Source organism: Saimiri boliviensis, chromosome 3 (genome assembly GCF_048565385.1).
Source record: "Saimiri boliviensis isolate mSaiBol1 chromosome 3, mSaiBol1.pri, whole genome shotgun sequence".
NCBI classification, from domain to species: Eukaryota; Metazoa; Chordata; class Mammalia; order Primates; family Cebidae; genus Saimiri; species Saimiri boliviensis.
Window position 1 is genome coordinate 138940301 of NC_133451.1, and position 21179 is coordinate 138961479.

The following is a 21179-nucleotide window of genomic DNA, read 5'->3' on the forward strand; positions in this document are numbered from 1 at the left end:
ATTTTAAAATATCAGGTGTACATTTTGTGAACAAAAAAAGGTAGTCATAAATGATTACAAGGCATAGTGGAATAGATTAAAGGTGAAAGATTTTCAGGGAAAGATAGAGAAGAAATTCGGTTTTCAATATGTTGAGTTTGAGATGTTTTTAGATATATAAGAGAAGATGTAGGATAGCAGTTATATTTAATAGTTTCACTTTTTTGTCTGGGGGTATGTAGTGGTATTTAAAACTTGGAGAATGAATGAAATCACCAAGGGACTAAATGTAGATACAAAACATAAGAGGAACAAGGACTGAACCCTGTGTCCCTTCAACTTAAGAAATCAGGGAGAAAAAGAGGTGAAGGATGTTAAGAAGGAACAATCAGTGAGATAGTACAAGGAAAATAAAAAGAACATGGTGTCCTGCAACCCAAGGAAAGAAAGCATTGTCTAGTTTGAGGGAATAATCAGCTGTTGCTGTTATGTGAAGTCCTATTAGGACTGAGAACTGAGAACTGACCATTGGATTTTTTAGCAAGATGCAGATTTTTTGGTGATCTTGTTAAGAGCATTTTTGCTAGAATGGGTTGAAACCCTGATTAAAGGAAGTGAGAATTAAACAGAGAGAAAAGGAGGTGTTCCTTTTTGAACTGGATTTTAAGGATCATTGAATTATTTATGCATGTAGAAGGGCTAACAAGTTTTCCAGCGTAACCACGTTTGATGTAGGGCTTTTTATTTTATCTTAAAGAGTGTGGACTTGGGCCGGGTGTGGTGGTGCATGTCTGTAATCCCAGCACTTTGGGAGGTCGAGGTGGGTAGATTGCTTGAGCTTAGGAGTTTGAGACCAGCCTGGGCAACATGGTGAAACCTCATTTCCACAAAAAAATAGAAAAATTAGCCGGATGTGGTGGTGCACACCTGTAGTCTCAGTTACTTGAGAAACTTAGGTGGGAGGATTGCCTGAGCCCAGGATGTCAAGGCTGCAGTGAGCCTAGATCACATCACTGCACTCCAGCCTGGGCAACAGACTGAGACACCCCCCCCCCCACTCTTACACACACACACACACACACACAGATTGTATACTTTTTTTTTACAGGCCAATGACTTTAACCATGTGTTGCTACTCATAAATTTAGATAATTTTTGTAAGTATTTTATTTTTTATTTTATTATACCATCTATCTTGATAATAGGTACATCTACTCAGTACATTTTATAGAATATGTAATGAGTTTTTGCTTTTTTAGAACATGATGTAGTTCATAATTCAAAACAGTAGATAGCTATTAAGATTCAATATACCTTTTAAAAATTATTTCTAAATTTTTGTTTATTTCTTCTGTTTCTGGATGTGATACAGAAATTGCACCAGCAGCATTCAGCACTTTAACTATGGCATCAGTGGAAGAATCTGAAAGAACATCATCTGCTCGAAGGAGGGACTCAGGCATTGGGGAAGAAACAGGCACTGGTTTAGGAAGCCATGTGGAAGTAACTCCTCACACAGCACCTCCTGGTGTCAGTGTAGGCCCAGATGCAATCAGTGAGGTACTATCTACTCTTTCTTTAGAAGTCAGTAAGTCTCCGGAAACCAAAAATGATAGCGGAAATGAGTTGGACACTAAGGCTACGCCATCAGTTTTAGTTTCAAAAACTGTCAATGTGAAAGACATTCTCCGAAGCTTGGTTAACATACCACCGGATGGAGTCACAGTGGATCCTGCCCTTCTGCCACCAGCCTGTCTTGGAGCCCTTGGTGATCTCTCTGTGGAACAAACTGTGCAGTTTAGATCATTTGACAGGTACTGAAAATAGTTTTTCATTTGTTATGTTTCTACATCTGACCCTTGAATAATATGGGAGTTAGGGATGCTGACCTCCTGTGTAGTCAAAAATATACATACAACTTTTCACTCCCCCAGAACTTAGCTACCAATAGCTTATGTTTATCAGAAACTTTATTGATAACACGAACAGTTGATTCACATTTATTTTGATTGTTATATGTATTATATACTGTACTCTTACAGTAAAGTAAGCTAGAAAAAAGAACATGTTATTAAGAAAATCATAAGGAAGGCCAAGTGTGGTGGCTCATGCCTGTAATCCCAGCACTTTGGGAGGCTGAGGTGGGTGGATCACCTGAGGTCAAGAGTTCGAGATCAGCCTGACCAACATGGTGAAACCCTGTTTCTACTAAAAATATAAAAATTAGCTGGGCATGCTGGTGTGTGCCTGTAATCCCAGCTACTCAGGAGGCTGAGGCAGGAGAATTGCTTTAACTCAGGAGGGGTGGAGGTTGCCATGAGCCAAGATTGCGCCATTGCACACCAGCCTGGGCAACAAGGGCTAAATTCTGTCTTTAAAAAAAAAAAAGAAAAGAAACAAGAAAAAGAAAAGAAAAAGAAATAAAAATCATAAGAAAGAAAAAAATACATGACTGTTCATCAGCGGAAGTAAATCATCATAAAGATCTTCCTCTTTCCTGTCTTCATGTTGAGTATCCTGAGGAGGAAGAGGAAGAAAAGAGGTTGATCTGGGTGTCTCAGGGGCAGCTGAGGTAGCAGAGATGGAGAAACTGAAAGGAGAAGCAGGAGAGGCAGGCACACTTGGTGTACGTTTACAGAAATGCATTGTAATTTCTTTCTGACCTTTTTGCTTTTTTATTTGCCTAAAAAAGTTTCTATATGGTACCAAACTTTCTTTCACCATTTGCTTTAGTTTCAGTGCCTGTATCATAGAAGAGTCTATGTCATAAAAGAAGTTAAAAGCAGTCTTGAATCATTAGAACCCTTCTGCCAGATTGTCTAATGTCAGTTCATTTTCTGGTACTGCTTCTTCTATGTCTTCATTATCATCTGATACTGCTTTAGATGTTCTTGTCTTTATCAAGTTGTTTTCCCTCTGTTGATCCCTCTGTTAGTTCTTGTGGTATCTGTTAGTTCTTAAATTTCTCCAAGATTCGTATCTTGAAACCCATCACCCCTCACCTTATTGTCATATCCATAATCTCGCATGATTTTCTTGATTAGTTCTGTCATAAATCCTGTGAAGTCATGCACAACACCTAGACACAGTCTTCTCTAGGAGGAATTTATTGTTTCAAACTTGATGGTTTCCACAGCTTTTTCTATAACAATTATCTTCAGTGGTGTAATCCTTCCAGACATTCATGATGTTCTGTTGGGTTCTCTTCCATAGTGTTGACAGTTGTTTCCTAAGAATACCATGTGTAATGAACCATAAAAGTCTTTGTGACCTCCTGTTCTAGAGGCTGAATTAAAGAAGTTGTGTTTGAGGGCAATTAATCTACTTCAACACCCTCAGTGTTGAACTCATCAAGTTCTGGGTGGTCATGGGCATTATCTGATAGCAAAAGAACTTTAAAAGTTAATATCTTACTGATAAGGTACTTTCTGACTTTAGGGACAAAGTATCAGTGGAACCAATCCAGAAAAAGGGTTCTCATTGTCCAGGACTTCTTGTATAACCAACAGAGTTGCAGCTGGTGTTTGTGTTTTCATTTCAAGGCTCAGGGGTTAGCAGCTTTGTATTAATGGATAAGGGCAATCCTGATCATAAACCCAGCGGCATTTGCACAAAACAGTAGAGTTAGCCTATCTCTTACTGTCGTAAATCCTAGTGCTCATTTCTCTTCCTTGCTAATAAATGTGCTTTGTGGCTTCCCTGCCATGTGCACACCCCTCCCCCCCCCGGCCCGTTACTTTTGTCTGCATTGCAAACCTGATCAGACTGATCCTTTCTCCTAAGTGATTTTCTTAATGATGTCTAGGAACTCATCTGCTGCCTCTTGGTTGGCAGAAGCTGCTTCTCTTGTTATCTTGACATTTTTTTAAAAGCCAAACCTCTCTCAAATTATCAAATCATCTTTGCTGGCATTAAATTTAGCTTTAGATCCTTCTTTACTTTAAGTTGACATATAATGACTTTAGTTTTTCTCAAATCATGTCAGAGTCTGTAAGTATGCCTTTCTTATAGCAATCCTGCATTCACATAAAAACTGCATTTTCAGTGCAAGATAAAGATATTTCACAAAAAGTGCAAGTTTTGTTGTTGTTGTTTTTTGCCTCCTGGTGTCACTGTAGTGACAACTTTGCCCATTTCCTTTTCTTTTGTTACAATGGTCCTGAAGCTGAATTAATTTCTTTGGAAATGGTGGGCAGCCATAGCTGCAGACCTCAATCTACAGTACATATCAAGCAATTCAACTTTTTCTTATAATGTCATGACTTTTCACTGCTGCTTGGGAGCATGTCCAGAATTGCTAGTGGCACTTTGTGTGCGACCCATTATGTTATTAAAGGTTTATAGTATTGCACAAAACATGATGAAAAATATGTGAGAACTGGGAGAGATCACTTTTATGTGATACACAGTTTACTAGGGAGATGAACTTCCCAGCACACTGGGATGCCAAGGCGGGTAGATCATCTGAGGTCAGGTGTTTGAGACCAGTCTGGCCACCATAGTGAAACCCTGTCTCTACTAAACATAGAAAAATGATTATTTGTGTGTGGTAGTAGGTGCCTATAATCCCAGATACCTGGGAGGCTGAGGCAGGAGAATCACTTGAACCCAAGAGGTGGAGGTTATAGTGAGCCAAGACTACTCCATTGCACTCCAGCCTGGGCAACAAGAACAGAACTCTACCCCTGCGAGAGAGAGAGAGAGATGGATTGCACGCTCTGAGACGATTACCATCACACAGTCTTTTAAGTGATGCTCACAACACGGGAGCTCAATGCAATTGTGGCAGGAAGTACCTATGACATTTTTACAGTACATACTACAGTATGACTTGTTACTTTTAATACAGTTGTGTTTTAATAATAAAGTTTACATTTATTTACATTTCTCTTAACTGCAGATGGTACCATGTACTATAATTGTGTGTATAAATTTTGACGTATTTTAACTTATTCTTGTATCCTCTGAGATTTTTCATTTTATTAAATTTTGTTTTGTCTCGGTGCAGTGGCTCCCACTTGTAATTCCAGCATTTTGTGAATTTTGTGAGGCTGAGGTGGGAGGATTGCTTGAGCCCAGGAATTTGAGACCAGCCTTGGCAACATAGTGAGATTTTTTTTTTTTTTTGAGATGGAGTCTCTTTCTGTTGCTCAGGCTGGAGTGCAGTGGTACAATCTCAGCTCAGTGCGACTTCCGCCTCCTCAGTTCAAACAATTCTCCTGCCTCAGCCTCCTAAGTAGCTGGGATTACAGATGCATGTCACCACACCTGGCTAATTTTTGTATTTTTAGTAGAAACGGGGTTTCACCATGTTGGCCAGGCTGGTCTCGATCTCCTAACCTCGTGATCCACCCACCTCGTCCTCCCAAAGTGCTGGGATGATAGGCGTGAGTCACATTACCTGGTCGAGATTTTAAAATAAAAAAATTAGTTGGGCATGGTGGTGTGTGCCTGTAGTCTGAGCTACTCAGGAGGCTGAGGCAGGAGTTTGACACTACAGTGAGCTGTGTTCATTACCACTGTACTCCAGCCTGCATAGAGCGAGATCCTGTCTCAAAAAAATTTTTTTTTTTAAATTGATGCGTAATGAGTGGGATTTGTTCTGGGGATGCAAGAACGGATGAACATATTGATCACTGTGATACATATCAACAGAATGGAGGACAGAAATAATATAATCATTTCAATTGCTGTTCTAAAGCATTTGATAACATTTACTATTCCTTCATGATACAAACCCCCAAGAAACTGCATATAGAGGGAACATACCTCAACACAATAAAAGCCGTAAACAACAGATCCACAGCGAGTATCATATGGAACAGAGAAAAACAGAAAGCCTTTTCTCTAACATCTGGAATGAGACAAGGATGCCCACTTTCATTACTTTTATTCAACATAGTACTGGAGGTCCTAGGAAAGGCAATCAATAAGAGAAAGGAATGGCATTTAAATTGGAAAGGAAGAAGTCAGTTGTTTGCAGATGATATGATCTTATGTTTAGAAAAACCTCGAGAGTCCATAAAAACTATTATAAATGATAAATTCAGTACAATTGTGTGATAAAAATTAGCATACAAAATCAGTATCATTTTGATATGCTAATAGTGAACAATCTGAAAAAATTTTAAAAAGTAATCCAATTTACAATAGCTACAGGTAAAATATAATATCCAGGAATAAGCAACCAAATAAGTGAAAGATTTCTTAATGACAACTATAAAACATTGATGCAAAAAAATAAAAAGGATTCCCAAAATGAAAGGTATTTCATATTCGTAGATTGGAAGAATTAATAATGTCAAAATGTTGATACTACCCAAAGCAATATACAGATTCAGTGCAATCCCTATCAAAATACCAATGACATTCTTCACAGAAATAGAAAAAATATTCCTAAAAACTGTATGGAAACCACAGAGACCCAGAAGAGCCAAAGCCATCTTGAGCAAAGAGAACAGAACTTCAAATTATACTGTAAAGCTGAAATAACCAAAACAGCATGATACTGTCATCAAAACAGATACACAGATCTATGGAACAGAATAGAGAACTCAGAAATAAATCCACACATCTACAAGTGAACTCATTTTTGACAAAGGTGCCAAGAATATGCAATAGGGAAAGGACAGTCTTCTCGGTGGTACTGAGTAAATTATATATCCATATGCAGAAGAATGAACACCTTTATCTCTTGCTTTATACAACAATCAATTCAAAATGGATTAAAGACTTAAATCTATGACCTGAAACTATGAAACTACTGAAAGAAATAATTGGAGAAACTCTCCAGGACGTTCATTAATCTGGGCAGATTTCTTGACTAATGCCCTAAAAGCACAGGCAGCCAAAGCAAACGTGGACAGATGACATCATATCAAACTACAGAACCTCTGCATAGCAGAGAAAACAATCAACAAATTGAAGACACAACCCACAGACTGGGGGTTATATAATAACCTTATATATTCTGCTTATTAAATCTCTTGTCAGTCAGCTATCCAACTGACAAAGGATTTAATAACGAGAATATATAAGGGATCAACCAACTCTATAGGAAGGAATGTAGTAATAATAATTTAAAAATATTACTAAATTTTAAATTTAATTTAAATTTTAAATTAAATTTAAGTTAATTTGGCTGAAGAACAAATGTCAGACCATTATATGATAAGGTGCTCAACATCATTGATCAGAGAAATGCAAATCAAAGCAATGAGATATCATCTTACTCCAGTTAAAATCACTTGTATCCAAAAGATAAGCAGTAACAAATGTTGGCAAGGATGTGGAGATAATGGAACCTTCATATACTGTTGTGGGAAGGTAGGTTACTACAACCACTAACAGGAACAGTTTGGAAGTTCCTGAGACAACTAAAAATAGAACTAGTATGTGTTTCAGCAATTCCACTGCTAGGCATATACCCCAAAACAAGGAAATGTGTTTATGGAAGAGATGTCTGCACTCCTGTTTTTATTGCAGCACCTTTCAAAATAGCCATGATTTGGAAGCAGTGTGTCTACCAAGAGATGAATGGATAAAGAAAATGGAGGATATATACAGACTGGAATATTATTCAGTCATAAAAAGTAATGAAGTCTTGTCACTTGGAACAACATGAATGGAACTAGAGAACATCATTGCATTAAGTGAAATAAGCCAGGCACAGAAAGACAAACTTAACATATTCTCATTCATTTTTGGGACCTAAAAATTACAACAGTTGAACTAACGGAAATAGAGGGTAGAATGGGTACTGTAAGGCTAGAAAGGGAACTGTAGAGTAGGAGGGAAGTTGACATGGTTAATGGGTACAAAAATATAGTTAGATAGAATCAATATCTTTTTGGGGGGGGCGGGGCATGGTTTTGCTTTTGTTTCTCAGTCTGGAGTGCAATGGTGCTGTATCTCAGCTCACTGCAACCTCCACCTCCTAGGTTCAAGTGCTTCTCCTCCCTTAGCCTCCTGAGTAGCTGGGACTACAGGTGCATGCCAACATGCCTGGCAAATTTTTTGTATTTTTAGTAGAGATGAGGTTTCACCGTGTTAGCCAAGATGATCTTGATCTCCTGACCTTGTGATCTGCCCGCCTCTGCCTCCCAAAGTGCTGGGATTACAGGCATGAACCACCACACCTGGTGGAATATGTATTTTATATAGCACAACAGGGTGATTACAGTCAGCAATAACTTATTGTTCATTTAAGAAATAATTAAAACAGTATAATTGGAATGTTTGTAGCACAAAGAAATGATAAGTACTTGAGGTGATGGATATCCCATTTACTCTGATGTGATTACAATTGCATGCCTGTATCAAAATATTAAATATACTTCATACATATATACACCTACTATGTACCTATGAAATTAAAAAGAAATAACAGTGATATAATTTCCCTCAGTTAAATGAGCAGAGATTTTTTTAAAAAAAAATCACAGCTGGTATTTATGAGGATATGAAGAAACATGTTTTTTGCTGTTGTTGAGAGTACATATTGCTACAGTTTATTGGAGGTAAATTGGTGTGTTAATTAAAAATCAAAATATATAAACTTAATCCCACTCCAGAAGTTCATACAGAAATAATAACCAAGTATAAAATATTTTCTGCAGGTTGAATTTTATTAATTTAATACCTATTGACCTTTTACTCTGTGAATGTCCATTTTAAATGCATTTAGAATGGATAGATAACTATCTTTATTCCTACTTAAAAAATTTAGAAACTCAGATATAGGTAAGTTAAGTAATAGCTTATGGCCTTATTGCTGTTAAATGGTGGCACTAAAAGACCTGTCTCTTTTGAATGATTTACCTTGCTGAATTTCATAGTAAAATTGTTTTATAAAAGTGGAAAGTTGGTTTTTATAGTTGCCAATCTATAAATGCTTGGTTACATGTATTATTTTTTAAACACATAGTAAATACTATGGAATCATTTAAAGAGTAAAAGAACACTGTACAAAATGTTATTGAAGATATATATTTTTAAATGGAAAAAACAGTGTCTGGTATAATTTGGAATATGCGATTATCTCTTTTTTTTTTTTTTTTTTTTGAGATAGGGTCTCACTTTGTTGCCCAGGCTGAAGTGCAGTGGTGCGATCTTGGCTCACTGCAACCTTCACCTCCCAAGTTTAAATGATTCTTGTGCCTCAGCCTCCAGAGTAGCTGGGATTACAGGTGTGTGCCACCATGCTCAGCTAGTTTTTGTATTTTTAGTAGAAATGGGGTTTCTCCATGTTGGCCACATTGGCCTCCAGCTCCTGGCCCCAAGTAATCCAAAGTGTTTGGATTACAGGCATGAGCCACTGCACCCAGCCTCGATTTTTATTTATTTATTTTATTTTTGATACAGTGTCTTATTCTGCCACCCAGGCTGGAGTGCAGTGGCAATCATAACTCACGGCAGCCTAGAACTCCTGGAATCAAGGGATCATCCTTCCTCAGACTCCTGAGTATCTGGGACCACCATGTCCAGCTATTTAAAAAATTTTTTGTAAAGATGAGGTCTTGCTATGTTGCCCAGGCTTGTCTTGAACTTCTGGTCTCAAGTGATCCTGCCGCACTGCACTCCCAAAGTGTTGAGATTCCAGGCATGAGCCACTGTGTCCCGTCTATTCTCAATTTTTATAATTTATTTAAATTTGTTAGTGTTAGATTGAGTACTCAAAAATATTTAAGTGAGGCTAAACTTTTAAATTTAATATATGTTATTAATATAGTTGCACTGTTTACTAGTGATAAAAATTTTGTATATTTTAGCATTTATTTCTTTTTTAAATAACGTAGAAATTAAATTTGTGCCTTACCGATGTCTTCAAGTGAATAGATCATGATCATATTTAGGAAATCATGCTTAGGTAGTACATTTTAAGGGTTTTATTGAAATAGAAAGCAACAGATAATTTTGATGGTAGCATTTTCCAGGATGTTCTGTGGAATCTAACATGTCTGGTATGCATTTAACAGTCTCTTATGGCAAGGAAACTGCTCTGTTTTTTACCCGCCGCCCCCCTTCCTTTTTTTTCTTAGCTAGAGACACCTTTTGAAAAACTTTCATGCTGCCATGGGCTAGTGGAATATCTTTGGGAATTTCAAAGCATCCCTCTGATCATGTATTTATCTCAGGAATGCTATGTCAGAAATCACAACTCTCCTCATATCTTAAGAATTATCAACTTCCAAGGAATAGCTGGAAAGTTTAGAGTAACAGCTACATGAATAAAACCTTGCTGAAAGGCTGCCAGGTTGTGGGCCTTTGTGAACGCAAAGGTGTTTGTGTTCATTCCCATGCCAAAATTCTTGCTGTTATCTAATTTGAAGATCCTCTCAGATGATTAGTGAATGCCAGGGATTTATCTTGATAAAGTTCAAGGACTGGTCTGGCTTTTCAACTGAATCCTTAGGGACTAAAGTGGTAGGCTGAAATGCTCTTTTTTCCTTTAGTGAACTATTTGCGTGTTAAATAAAATAGCATTTGTGTGAGGGATTGTGATATTTGAAACTGATAAATACGGAAATGGAACTTCTCAACTTTATTGATCTGGAAGGCATTGTTGCTATTTGCCTATTGTCAATAAATTAAAAGAAACTTTGAAACAAGTACTTCTTGTTCAGGGGAAAAACAAAAACAAAAAAACCAATCAACAGTATTTTCATTTGTTCTGTGTGAGACTTTAGGAAAATTACTCTTTCTCATTCATAAAATTAGCATAATAATATGTATTGCTAACCTCAAGGGTTGTCATAAATATAAATGTGATGATTTGTGTATGATCTTAAGCATGGTGCCCCACAAATATTAAGTATTCATAATGAGTTCATACAGAAAAAAATGATAAGAACAATTTTTATCTCTTTAATATTTGGGTTTATAATTTACAGTCTGGGAAACAAGCTTGCATAATTGTCTATCATTCACATTCCTTATGCTAAAAAGTTTGAGCATTTTCTGCTAAAATTGATGTAGATACCAAAAATTCAAATAATTGTTCTTAAACATAAAAAAAGATTTTAATTGTTTCTTAAAAAGAAACTTAAGCTGTAGCCTGAGAAAGCTGGCAGAAATATCCCTAGCACATTGCCTGCCATGTAAGCTCTTTAAAGTCCTAGATTATTTTTTGTAAACTGTAGAACATGTTTATTAGTTTAGATTTATACTTATGTTTCACAAGATAAACCCGATAAGCTAAAGATCTCCTCCATTGAAGATTTTAGTCTTTTATGCTGAAACTTTATAAAGATAATGATTGGTAAAGACAATGAAAATATTTCAAAATCTGCCTACTGCTTAATATCCTTTTAATTGGATCATTGTAACTTTGGTTTTTCTTTGTTTTTGTATAGCCTTAAACTGAAGCAGTATTATGTTAATTCCTTAGAATTGATGTGAATCGGTAGGCAAATTTGGAAATTAATTTTGCTTCTCTTATGTACTAATTATATAGCTATGTGAAAGAATGCAGCTTTAAAAAATTTATGATCAGATATATTTTTATAATTTTATGGTAGTGTGTATATGTATATATATATATAATTTGGTATGTTAGTGATCTTTATTACTGTTGCTTATAGATGATTCTAAAATTATGTTTAAATGTTAATATGATTGTGGTGATAATTGTAGAACTTTGTGAACATACTAAAAATCTCTTAATTGTATACTTTTAGTGAATTATATGGTATGTAAATTATATCTCCAAATTTTTAAGAAAGGTCAAGATGAGGAAACATGTCAAATTTGAGGCTCTAGTGTTAAATAAATCTAGATTAGCTTGGTAGTTCTGTTTACTTTGGTTATTTACCTTTCTGAGGTTTATATTTAAAATTTCTAAAAATTGAATTAATTTATACTTTAGGATTACTTTGAGAACTGAATAATAATTCTTGGCATATTGTCAATGCTTCATTTATCTTACCTGCTATTACAATTTATAATTTCATATTACCTAACAGGCAGGCAGGATTAAGAACAAGACATCTTGCAGAGGAGGCATATGTACAAAGGGTTGGAGTTGTGAAATGACACAACACGCTTAGCGACCATCAGAGCATGTTGAAGAAGTGTGTGAGGATTATGTAAAATGTAAATTCATATAGAAAGCCATACTTCTGATCTATCATTTCTGACAATAGGTGAAAGCTCTTGGACAATAAATATTTGCTGAACTGAATAAAAGAATAAGACCTTATTTGTGACTGAAACATTAACAGCAATAGGCTAAAGGATTAGAAATGAAGTTGAGTTCTTTTGCTATGTTCAGCCATGCAATCTTGAGTAAATAGAGATTGTGCATATTTGGAACAGCTGTAGTAAATTCTGTTCCTGTTACCAGTTTTCTAGTGTTTTATTATGAAAATGTTCAGACATACAGAGAAGTTGAAAGAATTGTACTGTGAACACCTGTAGACCCATCACTGAGATCCAACAATAAGCTATTAGCTCTGTTTGCTTCATCATGTATCCATCAATCTTATTTTTGTAATGTACTTCAAAGTTGTAGACATCAGTTCACTTCACTCTTAAATATTTCAGCCAGCATGCAGCTCTCTAATTGAAGATCAATACAGTTTTTTTTTTCTTGAGCTAAACTTTACATACAATGTAAGACATAAGTCTTAAGTGTACCATTTGATAAGCTTTGACAAATTTATACCCTTGCTTAACCCCAAGTTCCCATCATAATATCATTGGCTTTGAAAGTTCTCTTTTCCAGCCAATCCCTCTTCCTATCCCCCAAAGGCAATTATTCTGATTCTTTTCTAGCATAAATGAGTTTTGCCTGTTCTAGACAGTTAGGTTAAAAAACAAAACAAAACAAACAAACAAAAACTCACAAAGTATAAGGCTTCATTTGACATAATGCTTTTGAGATTCATTCATGTTGTTTGTCAGTAGTTTGTTACCTTTTATTGCTGAATAATATTCCATTCTACAAGCATAGCCCCGTTAAAAATTTTTCTGTATCTTCATAAAGGACATTTGGGTTACTTCCAGTTTTTGCCTATTATAAATAAAGCCTGTATGAACATTATTGTATTCATATTTTGTGTACATAAGTTTTCCTGAGGAAATTCCTAGAAGTAGAATTGTTGAGTCATAGCATAGATAGGAACTTACATTTTGATTATAGATAAAGCAATTTCACTTTTTAAAGTATTCTTTTCTGTTGCTCCATTCAGTCCTTACTTTATGGGTAAACTAGACAGATCTTTTTGGTTTTTTCTTTTGTGAAAAAATATGGAGTAAATTCTCATATTTCTTCTCCCTCCCCTGCAAAATCATTGCTAGAAGACAGTGATTTTCTTAAGCAGTGGGTTTTAAATTTCTTCCTCCAGTAGGAAATACACAAATTACATTTTGTGTTGTTTTTGAAGGTACCACTAATACACACATATACACACAGGTTCGCATGAACACACACACACAAACACACATACAGAGGTCATATCTACTCCCCCTTAAGTCAATAATCTTCATCTAATATAAGCTGCCATGATTTAAGCATGCCATTTTGGATTGGGGGCTCAGGTGGCTGTTGCTTCTATTTTTTAGTGTATAGTTAACATTGGCAGTCACCCTTATAATGATGTGACACTAGCTACCCCCAAGTACATTGAATAAGCCTTGCCTAGCACAAGAGAACTTGATTTAATTGGCAACAGTGTTTGCCCTTACATGATAGGCACTGAAGTAAAACGAAACCTATTTTGCTTTGTGTGTGTGTTTTTAAAAATAACTACAAAAATGCATTATTAAGATATTGGAATTACATAATTTTCACTTTCAAATGCATTTATTGGGATCAAGTACCTAAATAACTTTGTTTAGAAACTGAATACTTTAAAGCTATTAAGGGAATACTTGCAGCTTGTAGTTATAGTACTGTCAACAAAAGATGTGATTAAATAAATTGAATGTTGAAGACTTTAGGCTTATGGTTAACACCAGGTAATTAAAAGTAAGCACTGCTGTGGGAGTGCATTATATATCAGCTGTCCTCTTTACCTCATTAACTGTTTTTTTGCATGTTTATGGAGCCAACTTCAATTAAAAATGCCTTTTAAGTTATGCCTAACAAGGTCTTTTAGTTGCTATTTGGTATAAAGTATTATACTTTAATTGAAATTGGTATATCATAAATACCTGTGTTTGAATAATATACAAGATAAAGAACTTTGATTATTTGATATTTTTGCATCTGGTTTTTATTCTTATGCATTACTTTTTTACATACTATTATCAAAATATATAGTCTTTGGGGTTTAAAAATGAAAAACTGAGTTGTATACATGTTAGCAAATTGTTGATACCTGCTTTTTTAAGTGTTACAAGATTTCTAAGGTTTTATTATTTCAGATTAGCAGTGTTTTACATTTCTTGTGGAAACATTGAATTTTCTGCTTCAATACTTTTGGTTGTATTTAATTTGTTAGATAATTAAAGATGACCCTAAACTTTAAAAATACTATGTGGTAAATACAAGTTTAAATGTTAAAATGGATTGTTATATTTCCATAGAACATTTTCTTGGTTCTAAAAAAAAAAGTGAAATGCAGATAAATAAGGATAGTATTGAAGAGATTTCACGATGGGTGAAAAGTCTAAATTGTACATCAAATAGAAGCAAGAAAGAAAATTAGAAAAATAAGTTAGCTACCTAGTTTCTGTTTTGAAATTCATGTAATTAATTGAAGAGATCAATTTGTATCTTTCAATCTGTTTACTCTTTTTATTACAGAAGTGTCATTGTTGCAACAAAAAAGTCAGCAGTCTCACCTTGCACACTTACTACAAGCATACCTACCAATGCTGTCAGTGTGGTTTCCTCAGTAGATTCAGCTCAAGCCTCAGATGTGGGAGGAGAATCACCAGGTGAGTTAGTTATCAGTGATTTCAACAAAAATGTTTTTAGATCTTATTTTAGCAAAGCTTAGGATTTTTGATTAACTTAAATTCTGGAGGCACATTAGAAACCATTGTGCTTTTATATTGTTGTTTATTACTTTTCTGAATAAATTTGAGTAAAATTAAAAGAAATTAAGTCAGGGCTTTCAGTATTTTCTCCACTTAAACCTAGTAGTGTGTGGTAGGTTAGATGCTGCTGGTTGCGTGATGAATGCATGCACAAATGATAGATTTATGAAAATACTTTTTTTCCCTGTACTTAAGAAGATATATATAGATAATGGCTTAAAATAGAAAGTTTTGTTGACATATAATCTTTTAATATGGTTACTGGTTGTCAGATATTTATATAGAATCCATTACTTTGGTATCTTTTTTTTTTTTTTTTTTTAAACTTATTTTTTTGAATTAGAGGCTTGGAAAGGAGTGCTGCTCTAAAATGTAGCATCATTCTAACAATGGTCTTACTGGTTCAGTTCCTCCTATGGCAATTTTATTTTTGGCCATCTCTCCTTCCATATTCTTTCCATGTATAAAAGCATATATATGGATAAAAGAAATTTTCCGTGTATAAAATCTTGTGGATTCAAGATCCTATATGTTGATGGGAACCTTAGTGGTGATACTGGGTAAACCTGAAGAATGTGTAGTATTAAAATGACTAAGTATAACAAAGGGGATGATACTGTATCAGTAGTTTTCTTCTGGATGTTGTGCTGTTTCATAGTTATTAACAAGATATTGTACCCCCCCCCCCCAAAAAACACTTACCTTATGATCCTAGATTGAGATTGGTGAAAAATAAAGGAATTTTGAAGGAATGGCCTGGTGGATTATATTGAGATCAGAAATAATGTTATTTATTTGGGATATCTCAGGCAAGGGTTTGCCTTTTATTCTGCTGTTTCACCTTTATTTGGCAAATTAGGGATATCTCAGGCAAGGGTTTGCCTTCTGTTCTGCTGTTACACCTTTAGAGTTTTGTTCCAAGCTTGATATTGCTACTGGCCAGTAGCTGTGACCTTTTTTCCTTGCTGTGTACTATGTAACCATATATCATAGAAACAAAGACTATGTTTATTTCTTTTGTCTTCTCTTTTTAAAATGTTTATTTGTCTTAACAAAAATATATTTTTTCTGAAGTTTTAAACCTGTTTTTTTTTTTTTTTTTTTTTTTTTTTACAAATTTTATAGTATTTAGTGATAAGAGAAAATGTTCACAGTAGGTTAAGTAAAAGAAAAGTTATATGTAATTCTTTACGTATCATATAATTACAACCCAGTGACTTATATACCTGCTTTACATGGTAAAAGCAATGAAGTGTTTTATGAAGTTATGTGGGTCTCCATGAAGTTGGGCTACTGGCAGTTTTGATTTTCGAAATTTACTTTAGATGATATTTCTAAAATTTCATTTATAGTCATATTATTTTTATTATGAAAAATAGTGATTAGAATTTTTTTTCTACTTTGAAACCAAAAGCTGCAGTGGCAGCAGAGTTTGGTCTGCCTTGCTTTTTATTTCATAAATTTTTAAAAACATTAATAGACTTTATTTTTTAGATCAGTTTTAGGTTTACAGGAAAATTGAGTTAAAAGTACAGAGAATTCTTAGATACCCACTCATTCTCTTCCTTGCTAGTTTCCCCTGGTCTAGTGAGAATTACAGAGGCAACCAGGCATGAAACTCTAATAAATTTTTTATCTTTATTGTTCCATTATACTCTGATGCCTCTTTTTTTTTTTTTTCCTTTGAAGAAGAAATAATTTGGTAATTCATTTGGGGCTTGGTATGCACATTTCTGCTTCTCCACCCCCATCCAAAGTCCTTGGGAAAAAAAAAGATTCAACTGTGGTTTTTCTAGAGTAGTCCCTTTTGTGAAAAATGCAATAGTTATTAATATCTATGAAATGATTTACATGCCATTTTTAAAATTCAGTTATAGTGAATTTTTCAGTAACATTCCAGAACAATTGTATTAATTTCAGAAATTCAAAGTATACTGAGTAAAATATTTTCTCATACTGCCCTCTAGTTTCAGTTTAGGGAACAGAGTAAATAGGGCCCTTTGATTGCTTTTAAGTCTGTTTGTTAAAATTTAAGTCACAGAGTTTTCGGAAGAGATAAGAAATGGAAAGCTGAGACATTTGGGTAATATTTCACATATAACAGTATTATACGTTTCTCTCTGAAGCCATTGTATTTTTTTTCCAGTAAATTTATTGTAATTTACAATATTCACTTGCAAAACTGTATGCAGAATTACAAAGTAATTTGCTATCTTGAAGACTGTTGTATTTATTGGCAAAGTCTACAAAACCCTGTACCATTGATCCAGCTCATAATGTATCTTATTTTTCTTTTCTTTTTTTGAGGCGGAGTTTCGCTCTTTTTGCCCAGGCTGGAGTGCAGTGGTGCCATCTCAGCTCACTGCAACCTCTACCACCTGGGTTCCAGCGATTCTCCTGCCTCAGCCTCCCATGTAGCTGGGATTACAGGCCTGTGCCACCAGACCAGCTAATTTTGTATTTTTAGTATGGACGGGATTGCTCCATGTTGGTCAGGCTTGTCTTGAACTCCCAACCTCAGGTGATCTGCCTACCTCACCCTCTCAAAGTGCTGGGACTACAGGTGTGAACCACTGCACCCAGCCCATTGTATAATTTGTAATGGCGTTTCTCAAATAGTTCCCATTTTTTTTTTTCATCTTCAGCTAGAATTTTAAACTCTTTTCCCCCCTCAACGCCCTCTCCCACATTCTTTTTAAAGTAGTTCACTCATTTTTCAGTTCTTTCAAATCGTCTTTGTGATGATTGTCTTTCTTTTTACCATTTATTTTGGTTTCCACATCTTGCTCCCCTTCTTCCTCTTTCACTGTGCTCTTGTCACTGTCATATGGGTTCTCCATTTCAATTTATTACTTCTGTTCCATTTGTTAATTGATACCATGAACATTACTGCCCTGATAAGAAAAATCTGACCTAATCTAGTGTTTTCAGTTGTCCTGCTTCTTACTCTTCTACAGCCCTACTTTTTTACACACTTTGCCTACCATACTTGCCCTTGTACTTGTTAAGTACTCTTTCACGTGGAATCCATCCCATCCCCGCCCCCCCTCCATAGTTGTCTCTCCTTTGTCAGTATTTTTTTCTACTGATAGATTTTTGTTTTCTTTTTGGTGGGTCTCTGAATTTATTTGCCAGTAAATGAAATAGATAAATATACAGATAGTTTCAACTTAACAATTTTTTTGGCTTTATGATGGTGTGAAAGCATACACATTTAGTAAAAACTATACCTCAAGTATCTGGATGACCATTCTGATTTTCACTTTCAATACAATATTCAGTAAATTACATGATATATTCAATACCTTATTATAAAATAGGCTTTGTATAAAATGCATTTTTTACTGAGAATATAGTGCTTGACTTATGATGGGGTTACATCATGATAAACCATTGTAAGTTGAAAATATTGAAAATTGAAAATGCACTTAATGCTCCTAACCTACCAAACAGCATAACTTAGTCTACGCTATCTTAAATGTGCTCAGAACACTTACATTATCCTATAGTTGGACAAAACCATCTGGCAACATGTACATCTAAGTATTGGTTGTTTACTCTCAATTCCCTGTGGCTGACTGGGAACGGGAGGTCCCTACTGTTGCCAACATCATGAGAAAATAGCATACCACATATTACTAGTTGGGAAAAGATCAAAATTCAGAATTCAAAGTACAGTTTCTACTGAATGCTTTTTGCTTTTGCAGGACTGTAAAGTTGAAAAATTGTAAGGTGCACCATTGTAAGATGGGGACCATGTGAAATTTTGAACTTATTATGTGACTCCATCATAAGTCGAGGAGCATGTTAATAAATAAATAAATAAGTATTGAATTTTATTTGCTTTCTCCTGGTTCAATCCATTCTCCAGGATTTGAGAAAAAAATGTGGGTTAATTGTTGTTATAATTATATGTGAAGCAGGGCAGTTTATTCTGAAGATCTGGGTAAGTTAGATATTAGTGTTGGTTAGGTATTGAATTATTTTCTTTATATGTAAATACAGTTAATACTTGTCCGTATGGACCTAAGCCTTTGTGCTTTGGAATGACCACAGGTCTGACTTTTATAGTAAGTCAGCAGTAAAAGATGAGCTGCTCAAATTCAGTAATAGATTATTGGTTAGTAAAAAATTTACTTGGTAGAAAATATGAAGTTTCTGCTGTGACACTCATATTTTGTTTTATATTCACATGGCATCTTCAAGGAAATTTCCATTTGTGGGTATTTGGAAATTTTGGGTATTTGGAAAAATGAGATTCCCATTTGTGGGTATTTGGAAAAATGAGACACATTTTGCATGTGGTACAATTAAAGACAAGCTAATATGGAATAGATACTAATCACAGAAACAGTTAAAACTTGCCAGCTTAATATGAGGTAAAAGTTTTTTCTGTGAAAATGTTATCACTGAAATAATTTTATATCCCTTAAGAACTGAGGATTTGTGTGTTTGCATTTTGAAATAATATACATTATGAAGACTACAATTTACATACAAAACTTTTTTGGTGCACATATTTCAGATTTTAATTAGAATAGTATACTTTGGCTTCTGCATCATTTTATCAACCAAAAGGACTAATCTAAGAGCAACAATTGTGTCTTAATGAGTATTAAAAGGTGTTCATCAGAGAATCAGGTATTTCCTTTGTATATGCATGTTTTCAAAGAAAACAAAAGAGAAAGTGATTTTAGTAAATATATCAAAATCTAGAAATTTTATAGTCATCAGCAAAGATTTGATTACCTAGAAAACACAGTGCCCTTTTTTTGTGAAGTTGTGATGGGGGTCTTTCTCCGTTGCCTAGGCTGGAGTGCAGTGGCACAATCATAGCTCACTGCAACTTTGAACTCCTGGACTTGAATGATCCTCCTGCTTCAGATTCCCAAGTATCCAGACTGCAGGTGTGCGCCATCATTCCTGACTAATTTTTAAATTTTTGTGGAGACAGAGTCTTGATCTGTTGCCCAGAGTAGCCTTGAACTCCTGGCTTCAAGTGATCCTTCCACCTTTACTCAGTGTCCCTTCTTGTATGTTAAAATGTCATTACACTTTTTCCAATATGCCGTTTCTCTATATGGCAAAGCATAAATGAATAAATCAAAATTGAAACTAGCTGAGTAAAGGAACTAAGTAACTAAGCCTTGAAATCCTGGCTTCAAGTGATCCTTCCACTTTCACCTAGTATCCCTTCTTGTATGTTAAAATATCATTACTTTTTTTCCAATATGCTGTTTCTCTATACTGCAAAGCATAAATGAATAAATCAAAATTGAAAGTAGCTCAATAAAGGAAATAAGTATACTGTTCATTAATTTATATGCCTGGTGTTTGCTACTTTGCAAAATTTATTCTACCACTTACTAGAATATTAGACATTATCTGTTTATGGGAGCCACATACCTTATTAATTAGTACTTTTTTTAATATTAGGGAAATATTTGAGTTATAACCATCTTTGCTTTGTGTAAGATTTAGGCCAATAGGCTTATTTGTATTCATTCAGTAGGATTCATTTAATATGTTTTTACTGGGCGTATAAACTGTACCTGACTGAATTAACTGGTTCAGAAAAGAAAGAGAGAAATGCAGTGTTACAGTGTTTAGGGATTAAAAATTGGCATTTGTTTTAATGATTCTTTATTGCAAGGGACATTAGTTATTTAAACCCTCAGGGACCTTGAATAAACAATTGCCTGCTCCCTAGATAGATGCTAGACAGATGATATATTTGCATTTTCCTTTTTGTTCTTTTGAATGTCTGGAAGACTGTCAGTTTGAAGGAGCCAGTTTATCAGTGCTAGGATAAGGAAAAGATAAGTGAGTATCATTCCACATGTTGGAGGTAGCTTCTGCATTTATGTATTTGTAATCATTTGCTGGAAATATTTAATGATAATTGAAAACAAATTTATTGAAAGTTTATATTTTTATCTGAGTTGAAAAAATGCAGAATATGTTTGGAATTTACATTTTTTCCCTAGCAGGAATGGAGGACAACCGAGTGTGAAATTACTGATGTATTTAATTTACTCTTTCATGTGATTTTTTTCTTATAACTATAGCTGGTTAATTTATTATCCTTGTTGGTAAAGTGTCTTCTTATGACTTAAGACACTGTAAAAAATCTGTTTCTGCTATATTCTCTTTTATAATTGAAAATTGGCATTACTTTTATGGTAGTGTGAAGAAATAATTTTTATTACTGCTTT

The 21179-nt window shown here is 34.7% G+C and overlaps 1 protein-coding gene across 4 annotated transcripts in view; it reads left to right on the plus strand.

The window, feature by feature from the left end:
* LRBA (LPS responsive beige-like anchor protein) overlaps window positions 1–21179 on the plus strand; it is a 746578-nt gene that overhangs the window by 175935 nt on the left and 549464 nt on the right. For all 4 annotated transcript variants that reach the window (XM_074396837.1, XM_074396836.1, XM_010338615.3 and 1 more), the window contains 2 exons: window positions 1352–1793; window positions 14729–14862. In XM_074396837.1, the coding sequence (XP_074252938.1) occupies window positions 1352–1793; window positions 14729–14862 (576 nt within the window). The remainder of the gene's footprint in view (window positions 1–1351; window positions 1794–14728; window positions 14863–21179) is intronic.